The 26,805-nt window shown below is 40.7% G+C and overlaps 1 protein-coding gene and 1 pseudogene across 1 annotated transcript; one reads left to right on the forward strand and one right to left on the reverse strand.

Annotated features, from left to right (window-relative positions):
* The first annotated feature begins 1,382 nt into the window (after positions 1–1,382).
* On the forward strand, positions 1,383–23,490 carry xdh (xanthine dehydrogenase). The gene is made up of 36 exons (XM_076299816.1): positions 1,383–1,430; positions 1,759–1,816; positions 2,668–2,764; positions 3,104–3,212; positions 3,854–3,980; positions 4,190–4,251; positions 4,494–4,589; positions 5,027–5,122; positions 5,359–5,500; positions 5,924–6,016; positions 6,327–6,478; positions 7,221–7,314; positions 7,977–8,086; positions 8,622–8,806; positions 9,036–9,198; positions 10,165–10,254; positions 10,602–10,771; positions 11,113–11,239; positions 12,163–12,282; positions 12,550–12,646; positions 14,456–14,580; positions 14,775–14,908; positions 15,026–15,113; positions 15,286–15,372; positions 15,737–15,928; positions 16,714–16,859; positions 17,238–17,319; positions 17,474–17,569; positions 18,031–18,159; positions 18,294–18,368; positions 19,765–19,817; positions 19,934–20,048; positions 20,345–20,410; positions 20,669–20,857; positions 23,055–23,222; positions 23,404–23,490. Exons 1-36 carry the CDS (start codon positions 1,383–1,385, stop codon positions 23,452–23,454), a joined length of 4,032 nt encoding a protein of 1,343 aa, XP_076155931.1. The 3' UTR covers positions 23,455–23,490.
* A 753-nt stretch (positions 23,491–24,243) lies between these two features.
* Positions 24,244–25,245, reverse strand: LOC143139214 (adenosine receptor A2a pseudogene; annotated as a pseudogene).
* Positions 25,246–26,805: the final 1,560 nt, after the last annotated feature.

Consider the following 26,805-nt stretch of genomic DNA (forward strand, 5'->3'; position numbering starts at 1 on the left):
TACCATGAATGAGGAAAAGGGAGTTAGAGATAAATGGCTAATTCGAAGCCATGTAACACTATTGATGCTTGATAGTGGGTCGAGAGATATTGTAAAACTGTCTTTACGATAAATGGGCCGCGCAAACCCGACAAGCATGCCGCTCCGTGATTGGCCGGCCCACGAGGGACCGTGGCCCTTCTGGCATCTGCCCAAATGCCAGACCGTCCATAGACTTCCAGTGGAGAAGAATTATAATTATAGTAATAATAAGAAAAGGTAGAAACACTATGGGTTGCTGCTTGGCCCCCAAATATGTGTGGTCAAAACCTATTGTTGTGTCTCGTAGGCCTACTCTTACTCAGAGAAGAAAAGAAAAGATAGGATGCCAACTCCGACCGAGCGCGCAGTGCACCCACGCGCTGCCGTTAAGCCACGAGACAGTTGGTAACCCATGGGATACCCAGATATTTGTCCAGGCTATATATTTTTTCCAACACATAGATATTTAACACAAATAATGACTCATATTGGTCTGCTTAAGTTAACTGTTTTATATGCTTGCAATAGGCTTAGGTTTTGGCTGATGGCAATGACAATACCAGCATTAATCACTCGGTTTAGATTAGAAACATGTCGAGATAGGCCGTGACAGAACATTTCTAGGGGGTGGGGTATTACACGTTGACACTGTTTCCACCAATGACATCTATCGCTGCAGCATCAACAACGTTGTTGGAACTACAGTGTTCGAACGTCGGAGGTAGCGAATTGCGACACCAGAAAACAATCGCAATGTCCCTGATTGTGCCCCCCCCCCCAGAATGTTGGGTTGCATGACGCCCCTGCCTCGCTCCATAAATAAATTGAATGCAGTTTTATGGATTATCTGAAGCAGCCAAGTATAAATTAAGTAATCCGACCTCCCTTAGAGCTTGTTGAGCTATTGTCTTTGGGTTAATTAAATGCGCTATGGCCTACAAATAAAACCGACTTGACTTGACTATTTCCACAGTGATGAATGTGGTCCAAATCTTCATCGTGTTTTTTTTTTCGATGGTTGTTTTTTTTATTGACAGTTTATCCTAAATATATCCTATTTTTTTCGAATATTTTTCAGAATTTGTTTAAATGTAACCAGTTGGTGGCAATATGTATCTGTCGGATTGCGCTCAATGGATTTGTAATGTCTAATTTTTCCATTTCATAACTTTAACCTTTTAGGCTATAGGTAGGCTTGTGATATGCCTTGTCACGTGCTAGACAGCCATCAGCTGAACACTGCTGTGAAATGATCATTCACTGTCTGCAGAAACTGTCTGACATCCATCCATTCTCCGACAACAACGGCGCACAACTGCTACAAAAACGTGATGAGTTCTGACAGGGAAAAACTTTATGCTATGGAACCATCTGGGGACGAACTTGTTTTCTTTGTAAATGGGAAAAAGGTTAGTAGTGGGGGGAAACCCTGAATATTCTCCAATTCGTTAGCTTATATGCAGAGAATGTAGAAGTCCGGCTTCAGAAAGTAAAAGTCCTTTTTATTGGTACCTGTTCGCACAGGTGATTTCACTAGCTGATCTACCTAGCTTAAGAGTTGTACTAGAATCAGCTGCCTAAGTGAAGGGTTGAAACAAAAATATGAAATGACTATTACTTTCTGAAGCCGAACTTTTACATCTCTGCTTGATATCCGTCTGCTGTTACCAGGCAAATTTCAGCTGTTATAACGAAATTGAACATAATCTTTGAACATCTATGTATCGTGTATTGCAGATTTTGGAGCGAAATGCAGAGCCAGAGATGACGCTTTTGACTTACCTCAGAAGAAAATGTATCCATGTAATAGTATCTCCTTTGTGTGTGCACTTTGCTTGAATTTAAATACAATTTTGGTCCATTTGATATGTAGGCTAACACAGCCCATAGGCTATAATGATCATAATGAAATATTGAGATACCGGTGTTAATTTAAAGCACTTACATTTACAATTACTTATTATTATTATTATTATTATTATTATTATTATTATTATTATTATTATTTAGCAGATACTTTTATCCAAAGCCACTTACAAAATGAGGAATAACATTCAAGCTACATTCCAAAGGAGACCTTAGGTAACAGTAAATACTACATTAAATACCCAACATTTGGAAGGTAAATATTGAAAAATGCAGATACCATTAGGAATGCAAAAATTGAAGAAGGATTGCTTCAAATTCAATGCAAGCACTTTGACATTACTAGTATTGTTTTGATTTCCTACTAATTGGGTTTTGATAATCCTCCTAACATATGCATTCCTGCTGTAGTGTTTTTTCACAATGTTCTGTTTGTGCCATAATCAATACTTTTCCTGAATATATGTTTAAAAAGCAATGAAACTGAGATGAAATGGTCTCATGTCAACTTAAAGATTGAAGAGCTTGAACTTTGTGACTTAAATCTAAACATGCATGTATTTTCATTCTCCCTTGTCTCTGCCTTTCCTTATCTGCTCTTGCATTTTTTGTCTCCTAATGGCCTTGAATTGCCTTGTGTTATAAACATCTGTATATATTCAGGTGCAGGACAGGTTTTTGGATTTGTTGATGCTGACACGTTATCCTTGTAGTGTTTCTGAAATATCCCTGTTGATCCATTACTGGTGTGTACTGCTCCTTAACGGCTGTCTCTGTCAGTGGGTCTGACCGGTACCAAGCTGGGCTGTGCTGAGGGAGGCTGTGGGGCTTGCACTGTCATGGTCTCCAAGTTCCACCGGCATCAGGATCGCATTGTGTATCCTTTTCGGACAGCTTTTATTGCTCTCACACAATATGAAACATACACAGAGACACACACACACACACACAAACACACACACACACACACACACACACACACACACACACACACACACAAACACACACACACACACACACACACACACACACACACACACACACACACACACACACAGGCATTACTGCTTGCACAACTGACACATTTTCCACAGGAAATTGTCATTGCTGGAATGAGAGACAGAGTTGGACATTTTGAGGAAGTGAGAGACAGAGTTGACTGATTTTAAGGAGACAATCCCTGGCGTTCTGTGTCCTTAACTACCCCTCTTGTTAGGCACCATGCGGTGAATGCCTGCCTAGCCCCACTCTGCTCTTTACACCACTGTGCGGTCACCACTGTGGAGGGCATCGGCAGCGTCGCAAGTAAACTCCATCCTGTTCAGGCAAGACTGCAAACATTTGCGTACATTCATGTCTAATTCAAGACATGATATTGTGAATCAGTGTCCCCTTTGGTACAGTACAACCTGTTGCAGCCAGCAATGTCCCTTGCAACACTGTGTCCACTTAGCTGTTGACCTGCTCAGTTTTCTCCACCCAGTATCTGACAGAATCATCTGAGGTGAAGTATGCAATAGTAAACATAAACATACCCGTAATTTTCCGACTATTAACCAAGATTTATACATTGATTTTGCTAAACGTCTTCCGCTATGAGGTAAATACACTGGGATTGCATTTCTTTTCTCCATTCTTCTTTATGATTTGCACGATCTGATTCTGATTCATTGGACTATCGGGCACTGTGGTTAATACACAGGTGCGATTAATACGTGTTTATTAACGTGTTTATTTGTTTTGTTTTTTTGCATAAAACACTGCCCTGCGCTTTATACACATTGCGGCTAATGCACAGGAAATTATTGTACCATTGTAGATCTCACAAATGTTGCTATTAGAATAAGATATATTTTATCAAACTGCTCAGTTTTCTCCATGTAGCATATGTCCCCTTTCTGTTGACCCTGATGGTCAATCTGATGACTAGCATAACACTGGCTTTGGTGTTGGGTGTTTTCTGCAGGAGAGGATCGCCAAAGCCCACGGTTCTCAGTGTGGCTTCTGTACCCCTGGCATCGTGATGTCCATGTACTCACTGCTCAGGAACAAGTCCCAGCCATCCATGCAGGATGTGGAGGAAGCTTTCCAAGGTGGGACATGACAGCATGTGTGCTGTATATCTAATGCATGTAGAACCTGACGGCAGTTGACAATGTGTTTCTGGTTTTGTTTGGATTGTGCCAGATATAGACTACACAAAAGTGTATTATTTTGATATTGTGTGTTTATTGATGAATGTTGTTCATTGCCGGTAGACTGTATAAAGTGTTTACATATGCATATTTATATGTTGCCACAGGTAACCTTTGTCGATGCACTGGCTACAGACCGATTTTGGAAGGTTACAAGACATTTACAAAGGTATGGTTAAATATATCAGTGATCACCTTAGTGCTAATTCCTGAGCTTTACTGTAACAGGCTATAGGAAGTCAACTTTGAAATAATGAGATAAACCATGATACAAATGTTCATATGGCTGGATAGATAGCCATCGGTTATCAGAAAAGTTTGGTTTGGATGTTTAATATAGTCTTTTTGGTAAAATAATGTAGATACGATATGTCTGGATTTTTGTCCTATTTCTGTCCCGCATGGCTCCAGGAGGGGGGCTGCTGTGGGGGGAGAGGAAAGGAAAATGGCTGCTGTATCACTAATGGAAATCATACTAATGGCGACTCAACCAATGGACACACCAACGTAAGTCAAGCCTGTTGACTTTGATGAATCATCTTTTTAAATTACTTTGTGACAGATACATTGTAAATACACGGTGATGAAAAGTTATCCATTTGAAAAGTGAAGTCACTGAAGTTGACCACGTTTCGCTCTGCTAAGGTAGTTTCTCTCTGGTGTAGAGTATTCAGCGGATCGTTTGCGTTTATGTTATAATCAATGTGTCATGGCTGGCTTGCACTCCCAGAGCATACTAGGAATCTGATCACATGTTTGAACTGAGTCTTACTCGTGTTCTGAAGGTCAGGAGGACTACCACAGAAAAAAAGGAACACAGGGCAGGCAGGTCCAAAAGAATAATACTATTTCACAACCCTACAACTAGCCATATTGATCGATCTATTCCCCATCAAACATCATTAACTAGGCAGCCATTGATAATTGTGTGTGTTCTATTGCAGGGGAATTCATCTATCTCTTTCCAACCACTTTATGATCCATCAGAGTTCAGGCCTCTGGATCCAACACAAGAAGTCATATTTCCACCAGAGCTGATGGTTAGTGGCACAACTGTTCTCAGGGCAGATTCTACACACACACACACACACACACACACACACACACACACACACACACACACACACACACACACACACACTCACACACACATACACACACACACACATACACTCTCTTTCTCTCTCTCTCTCTCTCTCTCTCTCTCTCTCTCTGAGCCCGCTACAGAATATAGAAAACATACTATGCATATTCAGAGTTATTTGTTCATTTGCAGAACATAAGTAAGCAATCTCAGAAAGAGCTGAAATTCAAAGGAGAGAGGGTGCTGTGGATTCAGCCCAGTTCTCTCACAGAGCTCCTGGACCTCAAAGCTCGCTATCCAGAGGCCAAACTTGTGGTCGGGAACACAGAAGTAGGTGAGCATATTTCACCTGCCAAAGAACAGAGAAAGAAAAGAGACTCAAACGGATGGATGGAGCAGGGCAAGGTCCACACACACACTATACTGTATTTCAATTGCATCCATGCCTTGTGGTCAGGTATTGCTAAACCCACCAGGGAAATTATTTACTGTTGTGAAAGAAGGAATCTGTTAACAAAGACTATGACCTCAGCGCTGGTTTTGCAATGCTATCTACTGTAGACGCTTACATTAGCATTTTGTCATGGATTCCTTTTTTTTCTTATATGACCACTGTCTGTATTTGAATCTGTAGGCAACTCATTTTTCAAGATTTTCCACAGATTTCCAAGTCTTATAATAACTTCCATGTTATCATAGCTTGTTGAAATCAGTAGTAATTGAGGTAGTTTCATGAATGAATCCCACTGTGTTGTAGGCATTGAGATGAAGTTTAAAAACCTGCTGTACCCAGTCATCCTTGCTCCTGCCTACATCCCAGAGCTCAACAGCATTGAACACACAAAGGATGGTAAGCATGTAGTGTTGTATTAGAGATGCCTGCTTTGGCTTCACAGTGTTGCATCATATCGGGAGTGAACACTACTTTATTCATTCACAACCTCCCTGCCCTTCACGCCCACTTTTGGTTGGTCTGGTTTCGCATTTTTGTTAAACTGTGTGAAATTATTGTTTTGGAGTAGCAATAGCCATAATCCCCTATTTGACCTCATGTTTGGGGATGTAGCCATGTTTTTGTTTGCCATGTCTGTGTTAGTACGCATGACTGCTGTGTACTGTTCGTTCAGATTTTCCTTCGTCTTTGCATTTCTGTGACACAGGGATCGTTTTTGGGGCCTCTTGCACACTGACAGTGCTGGGGGATGTCTTGCGCACGGCAGTGTCCAAGCTGCCCGCGCACCAGACCGAGGTCTTCAAGGCCGTGCTGGAGCAGCTGCGCTGGTTCGCTGGTCAGCAGATCAGAAACGTCGCGGTACGTCACTGATGCACTTCTCCAAACTAATTCAAACTAAATTCTTTATCACTTGATACATAGACAATATCATACCACTATCCAAATAAAATATGAGAATAGAAATATGTGTTAATCAACATTAGAAAAGTTCTGACATTCTAAAAAAAATATTTGAATGCTGAGATGAGGAAAGTCAGTTCTTGGAAAACAGTCAGGTTAGTGTATGTGTTGATATGATATGTGTAGTATCTTTATTCAAATATAACCAACTCATGGTGGACATTTGATACTGTTGAAGAATGCTATTAAAAACCGTCTCCTTAATTCCAAATGGAGACACCGAGTTGACAGAGTTGATCGAATGTTAATACAATGTAGCGAGAGCAGGTAAAACTTGAGACTGGCTTGCGAAAGAGTAGTTCTTTATTCTGGATGTTACAGCAGAGTTATGGTAGCTCTGCTCCACGCACAGCACAGCACAGCACAGCACAGCACAGCACAATATTGGTAAGTCAAGCCAAGACAATGAACCCAGATCTAGAACACTCACAGTTAGATATAATGACAGAATATACATTCCTGGGGCGTTCTGTCTGCTTGCAATAAACATTCTGTCTCTGTCGTTTCTGTGGCTTAGACAAAGAGACAAGAGAATGTATTTAAAAGAAAAACACCAATATTCTGCACTGCATACCTCTTATTGTACTAAGAGTTGAACAGTTTAGTGTTATGTGGTCATATGTGCCCCGTCTTTCTCCAGGCCATTGGAGGAAACATTATGACAGCCAGCCCCATCTCTGACCTCAACCCTGTATTCATGGCTGCAGCGTGCAAGTTAACCCTCATGTCCAAAGGTGCGGTGAGCCGTGTTTTTGTGTTTTGTCTTAGCCCGCACATGGCAGTGGGTGGGTAATCATTTATATGAACTGCACTGATAAGGTGGCACACTGATATGCACAAGTGATGGGATAGGGCCAGAGAGTGGGCAGTCCTGCCTCATAATCTTTGCGCTGCTCTCTGGGTCAGGAAATTAGCCGGGACTGTGAACTGTAAATATTTCTAGACATTTATAGATATCTGACTAGATGTGTGCACACAGACTCTCTACTGTAGAAATGTCTAATGGTGGGGTGGGGGAGTGCTGAAGCATTGTGCCACATCCAATGTAATTGATTGTTTTGAAGTCTGTCATGTGTTGCTGAATAAAGATAATGTTCTAGTGTTAACTATTCTAACTATATAGTCAACTATTCAAGAAAGTTATTTATTTACAACTTGGTGCATTATGACCTGCTTATGAACTGAACTCACTGTATGCCCAAACCTGCGAAACAGCCCAGGTATACAACACTGATAATTTACAGTAATCCCTTTTATTGATATTGGGAGTGTGTTTATGTGAATGTGGTGATCTTTATGGCCATGACAGACTGGCTCATTACATGCCAAAAGGCTTAGACATGTACAGTTAGTTAGTGACATGACCTCTCATAAACCAAAGAACTTGTTGTTGCAGGAGGAACACGTGTGGTTGAGATGGATGGTAGCTTCTTCCCAGGCTACAGGAAAACTGCCCTGAAGCCTGAAGAGATTCTGTTGTCAATTGAGATCCCATACACAAAAAAGGTCAAACATGCAAGCTCATGAAGAGGGCAAATACGCTTTTTTCCCACAAAGTTGGCATGTTCCTTCAAACAAACCAATTCTCAAAACCAACTCAAAACTCAGAAACAAACCAACCTCAGCCTCACTACCAGGAGGAACGTGTCCAAACAATCTCTACCCCTACAAGTGTAATGCCAACTTGGTAGCACTTTACTTTAATCATGAATTAATTAATTAATTAATGAATTCATGATAATTCATGCACCCTTACCGTAAAGTGTTACCTATAAGGCTGATCTCCCCTCAGTCCCTCAGATATTTTACTTGATTTAATGTTTACTTGTGCATACAGTACATGGATTGTAGCATTACTAAATCAACCATGTAAGACATAGAATCAGCTGTGGGTGAAGGTTGCAATAATACACATAACATTGTGTATCTCACAAATGTTTCTGTTAGAATAAGACATTCTTTATCTCACTGTACAGTATGTGTAGTATGTGTACATAGTGACATCAGATTGTGACTTATGTGTTTACTGTATGTGCTGCAGGGCCAGTACTTCTCTGCCTTCAAACAGTCTCCCCGTCGAGAGGATGACATCGCCATTGTCACCTGTGGGATGAACGTGGCATTTCAAGAGGGCTCCAACATTGTGAAAGATCTGCAGCTCAGCTATGGAGGAATGGCTCCTACCACTGTCCTTGCTAAAGCCACCAGCAACAAACTCATTGGCAGGTATGTCAACTTTACTTATGTCTGTTGACAGTGATGCTATACAAATGAACATATACATTTCTATGGGTCCTTTTGTTTTGATTTTTTGGTGTTGTTAGCCATTCTGACTGCAGTTATGGTCTCTGGCTTATTTGATCATTACTATGGTCAGAACAGCAAGACCCAACTGTATTCATGACACAAATGTAGCCCTTATGAATGTGATCTGAGTCTGACCCCTGCTGTCCAGGCCTTGGAGTGAGGGGCTGCTGGAGGATGCCTGTATGTCCTTGGCTGAGGAAATGGCTCTGGCTCCGTCGGTCCCAGGAGGGATGGTGACCTACAGATGCACCCTGACCATCAGCCTCTTCTTCAAGTTCTACCTGACTGTCCAGCATAAATTGGCTCAGGATGTGAGTGCTCTGGTTTCACGAAAGCTGAGAATGGCAATTTGCCCTTTTCCGCGTCATGCAGATGCATTCATAGGAGGGTCAAGAGAAAGTGGGAGTTTTGTGTAAAAAGATGGGAGGAGAAGCGTAACATGTGCCTAATTAGATATTCCCCTGTATGTACGAAAACTGCCCATGAAAGTGCACGTGTTTTGCAGTGAAATATTTCCGCCTTGTAAAAGCAGGTGTTAATCCAAATTGTGGTTAAATGTGTCAATAAGAGGAACTTTCAAAGACTATTCAGAGCACCAGTTTTGCATCTTTTTACTATAAACATTATTTTTTTACTATTTACATTCACTTTCACATCATCCACTTAAACTTTCCTACTTGGTAGATTTGCGTAGTTTGAGTAGAACTACTGTTCTTCATTATCTCACTGCTTGTTGTCATTTTATCATGTATTGTATTATTTCATAGATAACTAAAGGTTTGATTCCTTAATGTTGTCATCAGTTAACTTCATTCAACTGCGCTTGTGATTGAAGTATGTGTTCAGTTGTGAACGTTTGTATATCGTGGTAGGGGACGGAGAAAATCACTGATTACCCAATCTACAGGTATGATTAATAGCACGTAAACTGAAGATCCACTGTGTTCGCTTTCTGCGGTTTGGCTATGGCGCTGATAACGCTACGTACGCAAATGCACGTACATCTGGCCCTTATTGTATTGTCTGCCATTCCGTAATTATTGGACCACTTCGTCAAACTTCTGTAGAAGAATTTTCATCAGAATTCTGAAGAACCATAATATAATTTATTACCTGATCTGTTATGTTATATCTGATATGTTATAGCATATATGTTATATGTTATATATCTGACACTGAAAATAACAGACCAAAAACAACTTTGGTTTGAAAGTACAAAGATCCTTTTTTAATATGTTAAAAATGTAGATCCTCATGTTGTGTTCATTTTTATACAGGGAGTGGTTGTGGAGGATGTGCGGCCAGATTACAGCAGTGCCACAGAGATCTTTCACCCAGAATCTCCCTCAAGTGTCCAACTCTACCAGGTAAAGCACTGGCTATGGAATATCTCTCACCTATCCTCCCTCCTTTCAGGAAAATTGAAAAACTCTAAATAATCTTCCAATATCTCTTCGATGAAATGAATGAAATATTGCTTGTAAGGCTTGTAACTTCCAGAATTAATCATTGGCTTCATGGTTACAACAACAAGTGCATCTGTTTGGCCACCTGTTAAGCTTTTTTAGCACTAGTAATGTCTTAGTCCAAAAAAGAAGGTTGATAGCCAATGTTTAAACCTGGATGCACTTAATAATAACCAATGATTAAACCTAGATTCCACTTTAAAAAAATGATCCCCCATTTCTCACTGAACTTTTGAAAATGCCTTCAGACAGTGCCTCCTGGACAGAATGCCGACGATGTCATCGGACGGCCCATAATGCACCTCTCTGCCTTGAAGCAGGCCACTGGGGAGGCCATCTACTGTGATGACATCCCCTGCTATGAAAATGAGCTCCACCTTGCTCTGGTCACCAGCACTAAAGCATACGCACATATCAAGTGAGTTCAAGCATGTAGCCTAGTGTGTTTAAGCTGTCTCCGTTATGAGCTGAAACCCAAAGTGAAACCACAGTGTTATCAGGGCAGATGCTTATTATGTGTATCAGATATCCACAACAAAAACCCACCCTTCCTCTCACTACCCAACAGTATGTTAAAAACTGAAAGCTATCAGAGGAATTGTCTGAGATAGAACAGAACAGAATTCTGAATTGTGAAATTGTTGGTGGTGCAATGCCGGTGTTTGAAATACCATCAGCAAAACAAAGGAAACAAAAGTGGAAAATAGGAGTTGTGCATCCCATGAGTTATTGAGAACCCTGTCTCTGTGTGGTCATCAGATCCATTGACACAGCAGAGGCCTTGGCCGTTCCTGGAGTAGTCACCTTTGTGTCCTTCGAGGATATTCGTGGCAGCAACATGACCGGGCCAGTGGTCTATGACGAGACCGTCCTAGCGAAGGACACGGTAACATCCCGGGCCGTTTCACACTACATTGTGCAAGCGCCAGTGGTGGAAAGGGAGGGGGCATGTCGTGAAAATCACATGCTGTGAAAAAATCAATTTCTTTGTGTACACAAATGACTCAGTGATTTGAATGGCCAGCCGTTACACATGACACACATTCACATGAATGGCCCGCATTCATGAAACGTGACCAGAACTGTCATGAGCGAGACAAATGTGTAAGTTAAGCATTAGAGTACTTTCCTCCTAAACCTCAATGCTAACTGGTGATTTTACATGTCTTCTATCTTGTATGGTCACAAAAACACTTATTGCCAATAATTAACTAATTGAATTAATACATTATATAAAAAAGTCTCATCAGCTTCTTTTGTTGAGTGAGTGATGCTATTCTAAACACTGACACTACAGTATGAAGACATGCTAGTATGCCATGATCCTCACCTGACTTTGTTATTCCTGGCAAACAGTTAATCAAAGATTTAAATGGTCCTTTAGATACTTTATATTGCAATCAGTAGTGCAGTTATTCATCTTCTAGATCCTTCATCAGTAAGATCTAAAGAAAGAAGATTCAAAAATGTACCTCGGGATGAATAAAGTATCTATCTATCTATCTATCTATCTATCTATCTATCTATCTATATATATATATATATATATATATATATATATATATCAATCTTTACAATTGTGAATTTAGTGCAGTATTCTCTAAGTTATGGACTAACCTACTTATCGTAGAAGCAGAAGCAGGTTTTCTCTATAGGTTCACATAGTTGTATCTGCCAAGTCATTCTTACCAAATGTGACTATTGAGTAGTAAAATGATGTGTTATAATGATGCTAGCATGGCTATCCCCCTTCTGTGTGTGTGTGTGTGTGTGTGTGTGTGTGTGTGTGTGTGTGTGTGTGTGTTTTAGGTCACATGTGTGGGTCACATAGTGGGAGCGGTGGTTGCTGACACACAAGCACACGCCCAGAGAGCAGCTAAAGCCGTGAAAATCTCCTATGAGGAGATGAAACCTGTTGTCACCATCCAGGTTGGTGCACACCCCAACACATACTGTACACCACCATATGTATTGAGAGTCATTCTAATGATCCTTCTAATGTATGTTTGATGTTCTCTTCTGTAAGGCTCTGCTAGTTTCCTACCATGCTGTGTCAGTGTTATGTAAACTGGTTTTCACTCGACTACTCAGATACTAAATTGATGGTATTCATCCAAATCAGGAGATGAGGTTAAATACATTTCCACATTTCAGATTTTCCACCCTCAGATTTTCATTTTTTCTACCCTCAAACAGGACGCCATTGAAAGCCAGTCATTCTACCAGCCAGTACGGACTATAAAAAAAGGAGATGTTTCTCAAGGATTCAAAGAATCAGATCACATTCATCAAGGTACTGTGATATTTCACAAGGACTGCTCTGGTAAAGTTGACTAAAACAGGTACAATTGTATTATGTTATATTATTAATATAATATAATATAATATAATATAATATAATATAATATCTATCTACCTATCTATAACTTACAGGAATGTCTTTCTGTCTGTTCTTCGCATATCTGTCGAACCGTTCGTCCGAAATACTTTAAACTTGCCAGGTGTCTTGCTACGGGCACAAGTAAGTGCAGTGCCAAGTTTGACGTTGTTTAGATACGAATATAAAAGATATTGATCGTCTCACACAGCACTGTTGGCTACCAGAAAGGGTAGAAGCGGAGCTTTGGTTGAACTGAATCAGTGTACATGGGTGAAAAGTTAAGCAAGTGCAAGATGGTTGGATGATTATCATGTCTGACCTCAACAGTAAAGACTACCTCTGTATACAGTCTGCTTGTATGATTCCGTGGATTTTGCAACAACATGCCAACATGGTAGGCTATGCTTCCACCTGAAGGGACTTATTTTCCAATAATTACCGGTGGACAATACATTATCCCGCTTATTATATGGCTACTTGTCAAAACGAGAAAAGAAACTTAACACAATGCGTCTTTAAAAACTATTTTGCTACCGTTTTGTGGCTTCCGCTGACAAAACAAATAGTTCGCCACACAGATAGAACTTGACAGTTTCAGGTGTTGCATGGCAACGACTTACTAGCTGACTTTCACTTTCAATGAAATTCAATAGCAATAAGCGAACGTACTTCAGAAGCACAGAACACGTTGCCCTTGACAGCGGTCATTATATACTTTGGAACCGTGACTATATAGATTTAACAGACCTCTGAACGTTGGGAAGGCCCATTCATGTGAATGGAACTTTCTGCAGCACTCTGAAGAGCTGTGTAATAATTAGAAGATATTTAACTGTCTACGTTTGTGGACACCATGCATCAAAGGGGTAAAATAATATATAAGCCACCACTGACTCTTATATGTATTTTTTTATGTTACTGTATGCTAACAGCAAAAATCATAATTTAACAATGGCATTTGTATGTATAACTGTAGTAAGATGTATGTGGATGCCTTGTTACAGTGTAGTACATGTGAGAAAACATTCACTACTAATAAAGACACACAAAGTGAACAATGTTTGTGCTTAACTGCCTCCCAATATAAACTGTAGGCACTCAGATGAACATATACGTTTACATTTATTCAATTAGCAGAGGCTTTTATCCAAAGCGACTCACTCATCTGTCAGTTATATTACGAGGACCAGTCTTCCCATAACAACTCGGGGTTAAATGCCTTGCTCAAGGGCAGGACGGTGGAAGGCGGCCATTGAACCCACAGGCTAGTACATCCTAGCCTAGTTCTTTAGCCACTGTGCTACCACCAGCCCATATTTACAGTTAAAACAATAATTAAACATTTCCAATCAACTGGTAATGTGACAAACTTGCTTCCTTCCCTTCAAGGTTGGACTTTTTCCTCATTGTTTGCATTGTGAGACCAAGATAAATGACCAAAAGATGATTTTGTTATACCTCTTTTTACTCAACTTTACCAGGAATGCCAATAAATGTGAAAGGCATGTGTGCAAGGAAATGTGTGTGTGTGTGTGTGTGTGTGTGTGTGTGTGTGTGTGTGTGTGTGTGTGTGTGTGTGTGTGTGTGTGTGTGTGTGTGTGTGTAAGCAAACTAGTATGATAAGAACAACTGCCACAATTCCTTGGTGTTTGCAATCGTCCGTGTGCACATACCCAAGGGAGAATCGCTAAGGCCTAACGTATTGCGTTTGGGCCACCACAGGGGAGATTCACATTGGAGGCCAAGAGCATTTCTACTTGGAGACCAACTGCACCCTGGCTGTTCCTCGGGGTGAGGACGGGGAGATGGAGCTTTTTGTGTCCACACAAGCCGCCACTAAAACACAGGTCAGCCATGACTGTCATAACATTAGAGCATTAGAGCATGTGTGTATGAAAACACATTTTCTCAAAAACTCATACCTCATGCCTCACATATGTACCTCATTTTGTCACTTTTATTCTGCATTATAATTATAGAGGAGAATACTGCTAATGTAGGTGTTAGTTTAGAATATTTTAAATGGTGCTTTATTCCTTAGACCTTGGTTGCTAAGGCACTTGGGGTGCCAGCCAATCGGGTTGTGTGTCGTGTAAAGAGAATGGGCGGCGGCTTCGGTGGCAAGGAGAGTAGAAGTACAATCCTTTCAACAGTGGTGGCCATCGCAGCACAGAAGTACGTACTTTTGGATTGTGGTATAATGTCATGTCTGTATGTTTACAGATATTAACGTAAATTATGACATTGAATTGAGAAATTGAATTATATTGTTTTTTGATGTTTTCTACCTAGAGTCAAAAGACCTGTTCGCTGCATGTTGGACAGAGATGAGGATATGCTTGTTACTGGTGGTCGACACCCATTTTTTGGTCGCTACAAGGTTAGATGTTCTCGTTTTCATCATCAGTAGAATACTGCCTTCTATTTCATTTTACTTATATATACAGTGATACACACTGGCCTAGAAAATGAATCTGTTTTAGCAAGGATTCACTGTTAATCTAAATTTCCCAGACCATATAACTAATCTGAAATGTCCATTTGCTTCCCAGGTTGGCTATATGAAGTCAGGAAAAGTCAGAGCTGTAGAGATGACATTTTACAGCAATGCTGGGAATTCCTTGGATCTCTCATTATCCGTACTTATCACATCTTTTACTCAACACTCTTTCCTCCCTCCATCTAGGCCCTCTTATGCGGCTGCTTGCTGAGATAGTTTCAGATGTTAGCTAGTAGCTACCTTTATATTCATGCATAGCCTCCTGCATAGAACGTCCTGCATGGAATTGCTTTCCATGATTTGTCTGTGCTGCATGCTTGTAAGTAGAAAAATGAGATTGTCCTGTTCTGTGTAACTTCCTTAAAAATACCTTATACCTACCTAGATTCTGATTTTGGGTGAATCTAGTCTAAGCCTTGCTGTCAAAGAAGAAAAAAACTATTTTTTCTGAGGTATAAAAGTGCCCTTACTGTATGTGTCCTTTATCCCTGTGTTTGTTTTAGATCATGGAACGGGCCCTGTTTCATATGGACAACGCTTACAACATCCCACACATGTGTGGCACAGGCTACATGTGTAAAACCAACCTGCCCTCCAACTCGGCCTTCAGAGGGTTTGGAGGACCCCAGGGCATGATGGTGGCAGAGAGCTGGATGAGTGATGTGGCACTAGCCTGTGGCTTGCCATCTGAAGAGGTGACTGCCAATGTTTACCAAAAACATATTATGAATGCTCAACGGCCCATCTGAAAATGGTTTTGAAGAAGTCATCATAGCATCTCAAGAACAATATTGATATAGGATTATAACAAGAATTTGTAACAAGAGGTAAATTGGTATAGATGAAGTTCAGCGTTCACAGTCCTCGGCTGAAAAAAAGCCCTCGGCGCTGACCATTTTTTTCTGCAGCGCTCAGAGTGCTGAAAGTTCTTCTTTCTTTCTCGATGACAGTAACCTAGAAGCAATAAACACTTGACCGAAGCGCTCTGAAAATGCGGTTGAGGGCGCTATCATCGCAAAATACGTGATTAGTGGACACAGGCCCTAAAAAGACTTGTATTCTGTTATTCTAATGCACTCTCCTTACAGTCATGGTTTGTGAGTAATAGTTTTTATGTTACAGTTTGAAATTGTTGTTATTTTGTGAATCATAAACATAAAAAACCTGCCTTGGAGAAACACAATGGGTAAATCTCCAGATCATAGTAAAAAATATCACTCTGTGTTTTAGGTGTTAAACACTCTGTGTTTTAGGAGTGTTTTATGGTACTTTCATACCAGCTTTACAACATCCTTGTGTTTCCAAATCTAGCATGCAACAATACTTGAATTATAAAGCTAATTTTATACATTTGACTAGCGTTTGTAGTATAACAGTACAGAGATATTTTCCACACATCAGTTCTCATTGCAAACTCCAGATATTACTGTACCTTTCAAACAGGCATCAAGTAATTGTGTTAATTATTGTATTATAACAGGTGAGGAGGTTGAATCTCTACAAGCAGGGAGATCTGACTCCATTCAACCAGTGCTTGCAACAGTTCACCATTGACCGCTGTTGGGAAGAGTGTTTGGAAATATCCAACTATCACCAGCGGAAGGCAGATGTGGAGAAGTTTAATAAGTAAGTGGCAGAATGCAGATGTGGAGAAGTTTAATAAGTAAGTGGCGGAAGGCAGATCTGGAGAAGTTTAATAAGTAAGTGGCGGGGAACATTTAGTTACTCTGTGTGTTGGCACACACACGGGTCTGTTGGCCATGGTGATGATTGACAGAGAGACTGCACTTTATCTACATCGGCACTTTAACTACATTTTTAATTAAGAAACTGAATTAATTTTACTCATTTAGCTTCTGTTGCAGCCTTTCTATAAAAAATATTGCATCCAAAAGTTCCTGCCAGACCAGTTATACAAAGTGAATAATGTGTGTTACACCTCGTAAGACACAATGGACCTGGTCACTGCTTTTACACTGCTGAGCTCCCTCTTTCTGCTCGCAGGCAGCACCGCTGGACCAAAAGAGGTCTCTGCATCATCCCCACCAAGTTTGGCATCAGCTTCACTGCTGTCTTCCTCAACCAGGTCACTTAAACAATGTTATGATGATTTATTGATTTTGATGTCAGGTTTTCTTGATCAGAGCCATGTGTGTGAGTTTGGTTTCCAGTCTGCATACTGCTAAAGACAAATAGTTTGTGATTTTGTGTTCTCATGTGTCCAACTGGTGCAATAACAGGCAGGAGCCTTGGTTCACATCTACACAGACGGATCAGTGCTGCTGACTCACGGAGGAACTGAGATGGGACAGGGTCTGCACACTAAGATGGTCCAGGTAATGACAGAAAACATACCTGCAGTGTGAGACAGAATCCATACTAAAGTAGGTAAATACTAAAAGGTAGCTAAAGAAAGATTATGAGATGAAACTTTAACATTCCTGTTAGATGTGAGTACATTATAGTTTATGGCATTCAATGAGATACTGGGATTCCAATAAAAACATGTATTGCTATTGGACAACATATAATGTTATGAGATTCCAGATTATAAGAATATAACTACAACCATAAGGTACAGCACAGGGACTAGGATGGTCCAGGAAGAAAGCCTAATGCAAACATGTTTGGAAATTACATAACAAGGGACACAGGATCATTTTGCAACCTTTGGTTTGCCTTGTCCTTTGCATGAACTCAGCACATGAGGGATCTATAGGTCAAAGGAAATGGATCTCTCCCAGTGGCTCTGGTTGTTTCCTGCACTAATACTGGTGCATTTTGTGTGGCTGTTCAGGTTGCCAGCAGGACACTGGGAATCCCCAGCTCTAAGATCCACATCACAGAGACCAGTACGAGCACTGTGCCCAACACCAGCCCCACCGCAGCCTCCGCTTCATCTGACCTCAACGGCATGGCCGTTCACGTAAGGCATCCCAAAATAATCACTTATTGTGAATATTGATATTTCAAGATAAGACGTCTACATATCATTGGTTTTAATGGTGACTCATTGTCTAGCTTTTGTGTAATATTATGATGCTCCCTCCTCTCTTCCAGAACGCATGCCAGACACTACTTCAACGTATAGAGCCATACAAGGCCAAGAACCCCACAGGCACCTGGGAAGACTGGGTCAGTGACCCATAATGAATATTTATCTCTGGATAGATGCACCAGCTTCAGCCAGGGGTTTACCTGCAATGGACTGGTGTCCCATCCAGTGACAGTCGATTATACTCATTTGCTTAGCATCACAAAAACTGGGCATAAGTACAGCACACTCTATTAGCCTCCATGGTGGATTAGCTAACACTAGTGCAGTGCCCGTTCAAACATGCTATTCCTGTAGCCCAATTACATGCCTGCAGGTAGGCCTGCTTGAAAAATAGAATAGGGAAAAACATAATTCCAGGTAAGCATTCAATAATGAATAGGCCTACAGATAATATAAAAATATAATACATGTGAAGTGAGCAGAATTTAAGCATGGCTACATGTGACATTTTTTACAAATCAAAATTACATAATCCTAACAGCTGTTTTGAGTCAAGGCTATATGCTTAGCCTATTGAATAACTTGATGATAGCGAAAACAAACCATTTTGTGGAATGATGCATCATATGAAATTTGCAGCGGTGTGACTCAAAAACAGTCTCTGGTGGCCTATAAGTGACATCACACTCTGTCTGCCACTCGTTGCTTGTCGCTGGTTATGCTTTGCATGTGTAGCATTCTGAGACGTTCTTTAATTCGGGACCATCATCGCTCGTTTCAATTTAGGACCTTGCAGTTGGAACTGTTGTTTGCTTATTCAAAGTCTAAAGACAGTCCAAAGTAGCCTGGGCTATTTCGAAGTGTCCGTTTATTGCACATCATTTTTTACATCATTTTGAAGAGCCACTGCATACCTGTGTGTCTTGGCGTATTGTTGCTAAATCCGCGGAGTTCACTTTACTGTTGAGGTCAGACATGTTACGTTTTTAACCGTGTAACCTACACTGATCCAGCTCTGCCAAAGCCCTGCTTCTATCCTCACTGGTAGATTACAGTACAGTGGTGTGTGGGAGGGGGAGTGGCTACTTTTACCGATATATTTAACGATATCTTTTGCATTTCTTATTCAAACAACGTCAAATTTGGCACTGCACTTACTCATGCCCATAGCAAGACACCTGCCAAGTTTGAAATCTGAAATCAGTCTGACAAACGGTCAGCGAGATATGCGTGCCACAGACAGACAGACAGACAGACAGACAGACAGACGCTTCTTGCTTTATAGATAGATAGATGGTAGATGTGGAGGTAGTCCTTATCTTGGCGCCATGATATTACTGTTGCCATGTGCTGTATCTGGCATTGAATGGTCAGTAGTGTAATATTGGTGTAAAATGTGTTGGTAATTCTTGTTTTAATTACTATTAATTCATATGTATTAATTGATTGTGACTTACAGTATATAGCAGTTATAGGTGATTTTACAAGGAATCCTTTATGAGTTGTGTGCTATTATTCTATGCTTTTCTACAGGTTAAATCTGCATACTTTGACAGGGTCAACCTGTCAGCAAACGGGTTTTACAAGTGAGTTATACATCTTGCATTGATTGTTCCACATGTGATCATCCCATTCTGCACATTCCAATGATGGTGTAATGTTGAATTCGGAACTTATGATGGAGTATTACTTTGCATTGCAGGACCCCTGACCTGGGCTATGACTTTGAGAGTAACTCGGGAAGACCCTTTAATTACTTCAGCTACGGTGTAGCCTGCTCAGAGGTGGAGATTGACTGTCTGACAGGAAGCCATAAGGTAACACACTGGTGCATGTCACCTTTGGTGACCGGAGACATTGTTTTTAGCTGGGCATAAGGTGGTGGTCAGTTGTCTCGTTAACATGAACAGAATCCCTTATCAGTCCCTGATACAGTATATGTGTTGTATCTCCCTGAAAATGTCCATGCTATTTACTGTAAGCATGGCGGGGAGTATAGGAGAAAACAAATATTCACAATATATTCACAATTCATGTGGGTTTAAATACCTAGCAAGGCTACTGTATTTTTTTACTGGTTTTGATTTCAGTCTTCTATCCCTCTGTCTCTTAGAATGTGCACACCTCTATAGTGATGGATGTTGGTAAAAGTCTCAACCCAGCCCTAGACATTGGACAGGTGCAGTTACAACATTATTATCCTTCAATAAACAAACTCTTGCTTCTTTACTATAACTTTACATGACTGATGATTAAAACCTGATGTTCATGTTCTAGTATCATCTTTCTCATATCCAATCTTTGAAATATCCTAATCTAATATATTAGCCTAATACGTATTTCATCAACACTTTGTCTGACTACACAAGTAAGCAGAGTTGAGCAGCAGTGGTTTGCATGACTGATGTGGATGTTAACTGGCTTCTCCGCTGATCAGGTGGAGGGAGCGTTCATGCAGGGCGTGGGCCTGTTCACTCTGGAGGAGCTGCGCTACTCCCCCCAGGGCTACCTCTTCACCCGTGGCCCCGGCATGTACAAGATCCCTGCCTTTGGAGACATCCCCACCCAACTGAGCGTGTCTCTGCTGAGGGACGCCCCCAATGAGAGGGCCATCTTCTCCTCAAAGGTAGAGGGGTCGAAAAACTGAACTCATATGGACCTCATTGATAGTATAAGTATAAGTATAAGTATATATATCCTCTTTTGATCCCGTCAGGGAAATTTGGTCTCTGCATTTATCCCAATCCGTGAATTAGTGAAATACACACTGCACACAGTAAGGTGAAGCACACACTAATCCCGGCGCAGTGAGCTGCCTGCATCAACAGCGGCGCTCGGGGAGCAGTGAGGGGTTAGGTGCCTTGCTCAAGGGCACTTCAGCCGTGCCTACAGGTCGGGGTTCGAACCGGCAACCCTCCGGTTACAGGTTCGAAGTGCTAACCAGTAGGCCACGGCTGCCCCCATAGGATCATGGATGAAAGATAAATGTAATAGACATTTAATAATCATTAGGCAAAATGAAAAACAAGGAAAGCCAGAATGTCAGGAAAGATCATTCAGGAATGCACACAATATCAGGGAGGATCTATTGATGCCATAATAGTCAAGCAAGGGGAAAACCTTGCCATATTTGATAATTTAGCCCATTTTACTGAAAAATGTTATTATAGCAATACAATCTTTTGTATTTTCTGACACTCTCTGACTTTGATACTTTAAAGTGCCCATATTATGACTATTTTTCAACAAGTTAAAATAGGTCTATGAGTTCCAGAAAACATGTTTCTGAAGTTGTTTGCTGGAAATAGCTTGTAGGAAAAGATTCTTACCTACCTCTATTACACTCTTTTTCAGTCCCTGTCAAAGTGTGCTGTTTCTGCTGCTCATTACATATTAATGAGCTGCTGCTCACTTATCCACTCCCCACTCCATTAGCTGTTACCAGGGTCATTCGTGCCAAATCAACAAATGCCTCCAGCCTAGCCTGACCATCTTGGCTTTGCCTCATACTTTATATCAATAATGCTAAATATTACCCAACAACTACTGTGCAAAGGTTTAAGCTTGTATCTGCATTATTTTCTGAGATATGTAGGCTTAAAACAGTTGAACTCGTAGGCTTGGTGTGGAGAGGTGGGGCATTGATTATGCAACGTCTGAAACACGCCAATTCAAAATCCCCTAACATCTACTACACCTAGGGTTGCCACCTGTGTCTGACAAAAATCCTGGACATTTTGACCATCCAATCGACCTTTTTGTTTGTAAGCAACGGCGCCTTTCGCACATCTAACCCAAGATAAAAACCGTTATTCTAAGCGACAATTGTATAGCTAAAATTAGTTTAGTTAATTGCTTCATTTAATAGCAGACCTTTATTATTTTGTTGTATTTTCAACAGTTTTTAGTTGTGGACACCTGGGGGCAGTATTGAGAAAAAAGGAGGAATACATAATTAGGTTCTGCTTTTTTGCTTATGTGGAATAAACTTTCCACGGTGCGTGCCCCCACCAACACCACCCATGTTATGCTATGTCATTTCTGTAGAGCCAATAAGGTTGTGCATACGTTTATGGACGTAGGCACGCTTCAATTAAACTGAAATACACATTCAGTGTCCATGATTTTTATTTTTATTTTCCTGGACAGACCATTAAAATCCTGGACAATCAGGAAAATCCTGGACAGGTGGCAACCCTAACTACACCTTCGTTTTACATAGTATAGCCCGTAGCTAACACTTAGCCTACCATAATCTCTATGTAAAACGGTTAGCTTGCTAGCTAGCTATCTAACAGTGGAACTTCAGTAGCCTACAACATAAGCTTAGCTATCTCACCTAGTTGTAGGAAATATGTAAGTGATGGAATTAGAATGAATCCCATGAACAAACAGATAACTCTTACACCTTTGTGCCTTTTATTCACGTTTGTTCAACGATTTAGTAAGTATAAATCCTTTTCCCTGCCCACTTCGATGCAGCTCCATAGGTTTCCATTATATTCACGTAACGTAGTTGCCCTAAAAGGAGGTGGTGGGTGGGAATATTTAAATTTTTCGGCTTGTGACGTCAAAAGCCTTGCCGATTTTGACCAGCTCACCCTGGAGGCTGAAGGCAGGATACATTCAGAAACCCTTATCTCACTCAAAACAGCATGGGTGTTTTTTTTCCAAGTTTGTATGCGTGTGGAAGCACCAGAGACACACAATAACACATAAAATCCCAGAAAAAGTGATTTTTTCATAATATGGGCACTTTAATTTGGACAAATGAAAGCTTTTCTAGTTCTATAGTTCTTATATTCCGCCCTTTTCCTGAACAGGCTGTAGGAGAGCCACCGCTCTTCCTGGCTGCTTCTGTGTTCTACGCCATCAAAGAGGCCGTTGCCGCGGCCCGGGCAGAGTCAGGGTTGTGTGGCCCATTCAGACTGGACAGCCCTGCCACCCCTGAGAGGATCCGCAATGCCTGTGAAGACCGATTCACAAAACTGGTACGTCTCTTACTGAGTAATAACTTTCACATGAATTATGTAATAGGTTACTAGAGTTTATTGTAAGAGCTAAGCTAATGGTTTGCTATAGCATTCATTGAAACATACTGTGCATTTTTGTATTGCTTTATTGCTTTATTGTTTTGTATATGTCTATGGTGTGTTTCTGTTTCTGCTTCAGTGTCCTCATGCAAAGCCTGGTACCTTTACACCCTGGGCTGTCCAAGTTTAAACAACACGTGGTGGATTGAAGAGCTACAGCCGCTTCAAGATCTCGCACAGTGTGTGTGTGCTTGCGAGTGAGTGTGTGATGTCTGCCACAAATCAGGTGTGTGTGTGTGTGTGTGTATGCTGGACACAGAGTTGAATTGGAAAAGAAGTGGATCATGCATGGTGCAGAAAGACCCAGCCTTCTGCCATGTCCTTAGCACAAAAAGGACATACACCTTATTTCCACCTTTGTACTTTGCTGTTTTGTTTGTCTTAACTAAATACAAGAGTTGCGTCAGTCCACCTGGATGTTATGTAATGTGCAATGATTCAATTGAGATAATACATTGAAACATTCAGAATTAAAATATTTTTATTCATTGTACATCAAAATGTCACATACTCCTACATGCAGTACTACATAGTTAAGTATTTACAGTAGTAGACAGCTTATTCACATTAGAACAGTGATTACTGAACAACACTGATTACTGAACTCTTTATTTAAAATAGATTTATTTGAGCACATATGGTAATATTTATTACACATATCAACCGGTTAACAATGGCAATTTTATCAGACATGAATTAATGAATTATTTTTAAAAAATCCTATTTGTCAAAAATTATGTGTCTTTACAAATAAATATACAAAGTAAAATGTGACCTGTCATTAATATTCGTCTTGAAGTATTCTTCATGAAAGAATATACTTTTGGCAAACTCATTTTTTACAAATTGAATGTGTCCAAATCTCTTCGAATGAAACACTTTAAAAGGGATCTCTCCTCAGTACGTCTTCATAACACATTTAAGCAGTGGTCTTTTTGGCTGTGTCTCCATCTCCTCTGCTACTCTCCGGTTTGACAGTCGCTCTGCAGCTCCGGAACACGCTCTTGATGGTCTGGCGGTACGACTTCATCCTATAGGCGTAGAGGAGGGGGTTAAAGGCCGAGTTGGCATGGGAGAGGATGATGGCCATGAGCATGATGGGCACTGGCACAGTGCACCGTGGGCACAACAGGAGGAAGCAGTTGACTACGTGCATGGGCACCCAGCAGACCGTGAAGAGGAAGAGGAGCAGGAAGAGGGACGTGGCCTTCCTCACCTCACGGCGCACGCTGGCGGCTCGGCTCGCCGGGACTTCGCCAGCAGTCTGGAGCGTATTGATGCGCCTCATCTGCCGCCGCACCGTGGCAAAGATGTGCCCGTAGATGATGAACATCACCAACAGGAGCACCAACACACAGCCAAAGAAGTTGAAGTACACCATATAGGTCAAGTCGATGAAGCAGTCGAAGAAGCAGTGGCTGGACTGAGGTGGGGTCTTGTGCCAGCCCATCAGAGGTATGGAGCCGGTCAGGAAAGCCAAGACCCAAGTGACAAGTATGATCAGTCTAGCATTACAGGGTCTCATAATCCTCTGGTAGTGGAGGGGTAGAAGAATGGCTATGTAGCGCTCCACTGCCACAGCCAGTAGGCTAAAGATGGATGTGTGGGTAAGCATGATGAGTACTGAGAGCATCAGGATGCAGAGATACAGGTTGTGGTAAGGCACGCCGAGTTTTGTTAGGATGGCACAGGGGATGGCCAGTGCTCCTACAAAGAAGTCAGCCACGGCAAGTGACACCAGGAAGTAGTTGGTGACAGTTTGGAGCCTCTTGTTTAGCTTGACAGCAAGGCAGACCAGGAAATTCCCTGTTGTGGAGACAGTTGCTATGACCAGCTCTGCAGCAATGTAGGGTCCATCTAAGTAGAGCTTGGGAACTCTGGCTGAATAAATGTCCATACTGATGTTCTGGGTTTCATTCATTTTGAGTGCAATAATTCCCTGTAAATAAAGGGAGGACAGTTTTTCAGTCTTTCACTTCTTCACAGAAAGCCATTTGCTTTCTTCTTTGTTGCAGCTTTCATTAAGATTTATGTGATATTTTATACATGAAATCAAGTCAGTTTGCTATAATTACAAATACTACTGTAATAGTGCATTGTGCAACCCCAAACATGATCAAATACCTGTTTATTTACAGTTTTTCACAGTCGCTTTGGCGCATTTCTTGAATCAAATTAATTTATTCCTAGAATCATTAATGTGTGCACAATAATACGTACATTTCTCAAAATAATTTGTACAAACTGCACCACAGTGGATTACCTACAAAAGCTTATAATTTGCTCAAAAGCCTTAGTTTATGAAAATGTCAGTGCCATCAGAATGTACTATTTAATCTGCAATGTTTTGGTAAGGTTTTGATTATAAATAACTGCATGGATGTGCAACATCATTTGCTGTTTGTTCAAAATAATGAAAAATTGATTTTTAATGTGCCCAAGTCAGATGATGTGAAGGATGAACATGACGTTTTGAGAATTTCAGATCTGAGAAATGCACCAAAGCGGCTGAGACAAACTCTGGTATAACACCACCTGGTGTTACAAAGGCAGTACTGCAGTAACATGCTTAACAGTAACAAAAATTCTATAAATGTATGCTTTAATTCAATACAACAGTGATCGATGTTTCAAAATTGCATTCAAGAAATGTAGGTTTACACTAGTCACATTTTTAAAGAACTTTGCAATTCATGCAACTAAATGATTAATCTAAGATTGTGGCTTTCATGTCTGCTATCAGTTCATTATATGCCCACTATTTATTAAAACAGACCCTGATGATAAGCCATAGGCCACATAGTGCTACCTCCATGTCTGATCAATTAAAGATTATGAGTAGGTTTTATTCAAACAGGTTCCATGTTATGCAAGAAACATCTTCATTGTGCATTTGTGCACAGAAACATTATATTTGGTTATGCTGAACAACTTGATTATTGTATAAGCAACATCTTCACATTTGCATTAATTACATTACCAGACATTAACAGACATTCATTTTAAATTTAAGATTGAATCAATGTTTTGAAAACGATTATCTTAAACTATTCTTCTGAACATTCTGTATGCGTTTCTACATACAGTTGTAGAATACATGTGATGTGAACAGCTCTCCTCTATAGCCTAGTGGTTTACATTGCTAAAAAATGCCTTATATAAATAAAGTTATCTTACCTTACCTTACATGTACATCACATATTTCTGTTGTATATGTTCTAAAAGAGGCAAACTATTCAAATGCAAATTATGTAAGTGAATATACAGTAAATAACCTACCAACAGATCCTGAAATCGTGACAGGCGATGCACAAAGCTGGAGGCAGTGTGATAAAATACGGTTCTGTTCATTGAGAACAAGGTAAGGTAGTGACTATGTAAGCAAGCAAGTTTATAAAACGGTCTTAATCCCTGAAAATGGATAATGCATTGCAAATATGTGTTAAATATCAACAAAAACAATAAAGGTTTTAAACCATGG

Source organism: Alosa pseudoharengus, unplaced genomic scaffold (assembly GCF_046254945.1).
Source record: "Alosa pseudoharengus isolate Yale_2024_CS ecotype anadromous, Long Island Sound unplaced genomic scaffold, YU_APseudo_1.1 YU_APseudo_1.1_scf_22, whole genome shotgun sequence".
Taxonomy (NCBI): Eukaryota; Metazoa; Chordata; class Actinopteri; order Clupeiformes; family Clupeidae; genus Alosa; species Alosa pseudoharengus.